This window comes from Austrofundulus limnaeus, unplaced genomic scaffold, assembly GCF_001266775.1.
Source record: "Austrofundulus limnaeus strain Quisiro unplaced genomic scaffold, Austrofundulus_limnaeus-1.0 Scaffold179, whole genome shotgun sequence".
NCBI lineage: Eukaryota > Metazoa > Chordata > Actinopteri > Cyprinodontiformes > Rivulidae > Austrofundulus > Austrofundulus limnaeus.
This window is the reverse complement of record NW_013952581.1, coordinates 1,254,890-1,259,303: the sequence shown is the minus strand read 5'-3', so window position 1 is coordinate 1,259,303 and position 4,414 is coordinate 1,254,890. Positions and strand designations below refer to the sequence as shown.

General features: G+C 43.0%; 2 protein-coding genes across 2 annotated transcripts in view; both read right to left on the bottom strand.

Moving 5' to 3' along the window:
* Nucleotides 1-6: 6 nt before the first annotated feature.
* LOC106524236 (putative leucine-rich repeat-containing protein DDB_G0290503) lies at nt 7-2,528 on the bottom strand. Its single transcript, XM_014017962.1, has 2 exons — nt 1,336-2,528; nt 7-1,294 (listed from the first exon to the last, which is right to left on the bottom strand). Exons 1-2 carry the CDS (start codon nt 2,070-2,072, stop codon nt 553-555), a joined length of 1,479 nt encoding a protein of 492 aa, XP_013873416.1. The 5' UTR covers nt 2,073-2,528; the 3' UTR covers nt 7-552.
* Nucleotides 2,529-2,549: 21 nt separating this feature from the next.
* The window catches only part of xrn2 (5'-3' exoribonuclease 2), a gene marked incomplete at its 3' end in the record, with an annotated part of 53,621 nt that continues 51,756 nt past the window's right edge, over nt 2,550-4,414 (bottom strand). The window contains 1 exon segment of the mRNA XM_014017961.1: nt 2,550-2,613. Within this exon segment, the coding sequence (XP_013873415.1) occupies nt 2,550-2,613 (64 nt within the window).

The following is a 4,414-nucleotide window of genomic DNA, read 5'->3' as shown; positions in this document are numbered from 1 at the left end:
GCAGACTCCACAGGACACGCCCTGCAGACTCCACAGGACACGCCCTGCAGACTCCACAGGACACGTCCCGCAGACTCCACAGGTCACGCCCTGCAGACTCCACAGGACACGCCCCGCAGACTCCACAGGACATATCCTTAGGCCTCTACAAGTCTTCCAGTCCCTCCAACAGAAAACTTAAAGCGGTCCTCATCCCTCATTACAGAAATGGGTCACACTCGGACATTACAGAGAGCTGGAATGCACAATCCCTCTTCACTGAGCTGCTGACAGAGTTTCAGCTGCTGCTAATAACCACTGACCCAAGGTGACTCAGAACCACAATGGGCCTGAACAGTCAGACCCGATCAGGCCTTTGGAGAGTCCTGCAGACAGAACCAAGAGGCAGAGTGTGCTGCGAGCAGAACCTCCAGCTGCATTAGTGATGCCTCATTAAGCTGCACAAACCTCCGCCACCTCTGATTTGTTCTCAATAACAGATGCAGCAAACCCACTGAGGCTGAAGCAGAGCTGGAGGGTACATCGAGTCGGACCCAAACAAGTTTTTAGCTGTTATATGATTATTCCTCTGGCCAACCCGTTTAAAAGATCTGAGCAACATTTGGAACAACACTGCTGATAACCTGTTTCACAGGAACCTTTTCTTTGCTGCACAGCTGAACATACATGCAGGAAAAATCTAACCTGTTCGATTACTGAGTCTGACCTGCCATTTAACAAGTCCAATATGCAGTTTAATAAGTCAAACATGTAGTTTAACAAGTCCAACCTGTCGATTACTGAGTCCAAACTGTCATTCAACAAGTCCAATCTGTCAATTATCGAGTCTGACCTGTCGATTACTAAGTCCAACCTGTCATTTAACAAGTTCAACCTGTTGATTACTGTGTCCAACCTGCCATTTAACAAGTCCAACCTGCTGTTTAACAAGTCCAACCTGCCATTTAACAAGTCCGACCTGCCGTTTAACGAGCCCAACCTGTCATTTAACAAATTCAACATGCAGTTTAACAAGTCCAACATGTAGTTTAACAAGTCCAACCTGCCGTTTACCAAGTTCAACTTATCAATTACAGAGTCAAACCTGTCATTTAACAAGCCCAACCTGTCAATTACAGAGTCCGACCTGCCATTTAACAAGCCCAACCTGTTGATTACCTGGTCCAACCTGTCATTTAACAAGTTCAACCTGTCATTTATTAGGTCCAACCTGTCATTTAACAAATCCAACATGCAGTTATACAAGTCCAACCTGTCGATTACCGAGTCCAACCTGTCGTTTAACAAGTCCAACCTGTCGATTATCGAGTCTGACCTGTCATTAACAAGTCCAACCTGCCGTTTAATGAGCCCAACCTTTGATTTATCAGGTCCAACCTGTCATTTAACAAATCAAACATGTAGTTTAACAAGTCCAACCTGTCGATTACCGAGTCCAAGCTGTCATTTAACAAGTCCAACCTGTCAATTACCAAGTCCGTCCTGTCATTTAACAAGTCTAACCTGCTGTTTAACGAGCCCAACCTGTCATTTAACAAATTCAACATGCAGTTTACCAAGTCCAACATGTAGTTTAACAAGTCCAACATGTCATTTAAAAAGTCTAACTTGTGGATTACAGAGTCCAACCTGTCATTTAACAAGTCCAACCTGCCATTTAACAAGTCCAATCTGCCATTTAATGAGCCCAACCTGTTATTTATCAGGTCCAACCTGTCATTTAACAAATCCAACATGTAGTTTAACAAGTCCAACCTGTCGAATACCAAGTCCAAGCTGTCATTTAACAAGTCCAACCTGTCGATTATCAAGTCCGACCTGTTATTTAACAAGTCCAACCTGCCGTTTAACGAGTCCAACCTGTCATTTAACAAATTTAACATGCAGTTAACCAAGTCCAACCTGTCGATTACTAAGTCCAAGCTGTCATTTAACAAGTCCAACCTGTCGATTACCAAGTCCGACCTGTCATTTAACAAGTCCAACCTGCCGTTTAATGAGCCCAACCTGTCATTTACCAAATTCAATATGGAGTTTACCAAGTCCAACATGTAGTTTAACAAGTCCAACATGTAGTTTAACAAGTCCAACCTGTCGTTTACCAAGTCTAACCTGTCATTTAAAAAGTCAAACTTGTCGATTACTGATTCCAACCTGTCATTTAACAAGTTCAATCTGTCGATTACCGAGTCCAATTTGCCATTTAACAAGTCCAACCTGTCGTTTAATTGGTCTAACCTGTAGTTTAACAGGTCCAGCCTGTCATTTAACAAGGCCAACCTGTCGATTACCGAGTTCGACCTGCATTTAACAATTCCAACCTGTTGTTTAATGAGTCTAACGAGTCCAACCTGTCAGTTAACAAGTCCAACCTGTTGTTTAACAAGTCCAAAGTGATGGATTAACGACTCCAATCTGTCGTTTAACAACTCCAACCTTGTCCAACAGGACCAGTTGTTGTTTTTGATGAACTTTTGATCAAAGTTTTTTTTATTTCGGTCGTTTTGACTCGGCTGTTTACTGAAAACAGAATTGAAACAAAAACTTACCTCGGAAAAAGAGATTGATGACTGAAGGATGGAGGGGCTCCCATGATCGAGTTCTGTCTGGAATCTGCAGACAAAAAAAGCATGTTGGAATATGGTCCTCTTGTTGGATAGAAAGTGTCTTTAACATTAATGATGGTGGTCCTGTTGGACAAAAAGTGTCTACCATTAATGATGGTGGTCCTGTTGGACAAAAAGTGTCTACCATTAATGGTGGTCCTGTTGGACAGGAAGTGTCTACCATWAATGATGGTGGTCCTGTTGGACAGGAAGTGTCTACCATTATTGATGGTGGTCCTGTTGGACAGGAAGTGTCTACCATCAATGATGGTGGTCCTGTTGGACAGGAAGTGTCTACCATTAATAATGGTGGTCCTGTTTGATAGGAAGTGTCTACCATTAATGATGGTGGTTCTGTTTGACAGGAAGTCCAGTTTCATCGGGCAGTCTTAAAGTTTAAAACTCTGATTCTACTGAAACCAAACTGCCATCTCTCATGAACTGGGCCTGTGGTGCTGATTGGGTTTTCCCAGCACTCGGTTCTGGGGTGAGAGTACCTCATTACCATTTTGTGTTCAGAAACAGGCATTCAGCAGGCAGCTTTGTGGACGCCTCAAGTACTTTGGGTCCACCATCGCTGCAAGTCCTCCTCAAGGACACAAAAACTGTTGCCACGGTGATGACCAGCTGCAGATCTGGTGGGCAATGGGGGTGGGAGTCCTGAGTGCTGGGTCGGTCAGAAACAGGTCCGTATTCTGAAATTTCCAGAATGTTTCCACAAAACCTGGACTTTTGGAGCCCAGGACAGATCTGAGCCAGCTGTCAGCTGACTGGGACAACAACCTGTTGAAGAACTGAGTTCTGGTTCTAAAAGCTTTACTGAACTGGACTACACTATTTTTGTTGGGATGATGTTGACCAGTGGAGGACTTGAGTGATTTTAGTTCAGAGACTTGGAGCAGGTTGGACCTGCTGCCAGCTGTCCAGAACTCAAACCCTCCCTGGGAGCTGGAACTTAATGTTTGGACCCAATGATCTGAAATGCTGCAGACTGATGGACCGATCCTCACTCATTTGGACTAAAGGTGTTCTGGTCTGGTTCTGAATATATAAATGTAAAATGTCCTGAAGCAGTAAACTCTGTCCAACATGGAGACAAAGTGTCTGCAGACAGAGACGGTGTGAGGACAAGAGACAATTTTAATCTTTCACACCAAATAAAGTTGGTTCTGAGCCACATATGACCATTATTTAGTCAATAAAACTACAGTTTGTTGTGTTTTAATGTGTTGAGATCAAAGGGAAATATATTTTCTATTAAGAATGAGAGAAATGCAGACTGTGGTCAGTTTAGAGATAAATAAAATACTGGACTACAGTCAGATCAGTCTGTAGATTTTATTATTTTATTTGAAACAGAAAACCACAACCTTTATTTAACAAGTTGGCTGTTAAGGTACTCCTCTATTTTTATTTTGCTCATGATTATAAGAAACCAGCTGTTTGTTTCTATATCTGAAATAATCTTTGAGCATAAATTTTTCTCTCCTGAATAAAACTAAAAGAAAAGATGAGTAGCTGAAGTACTTCCTGCTTAAACAGGAAGTCAACATGACAGGTTTCTGTGGTTTTAGTCTCAGTTTCAAGTGGCCACATGGGGCTCCAGAGCCACAGGTTTCAGACCCTACTCAGACGATGGATGCTGCCGTCCCACCCCGTCTCGATGAGACCTGATTATAAATGCCAGCTTTGTTTCTGTATCAAACATTTAGACAGACAGCAGAAACTGATCCTGATCAGAACCAAGTCTGCTCTGTTGGGCGGTGTGTGTGGGTGTGTGTGTGTGTGTGTGTGTGTGTGTGTGTGTG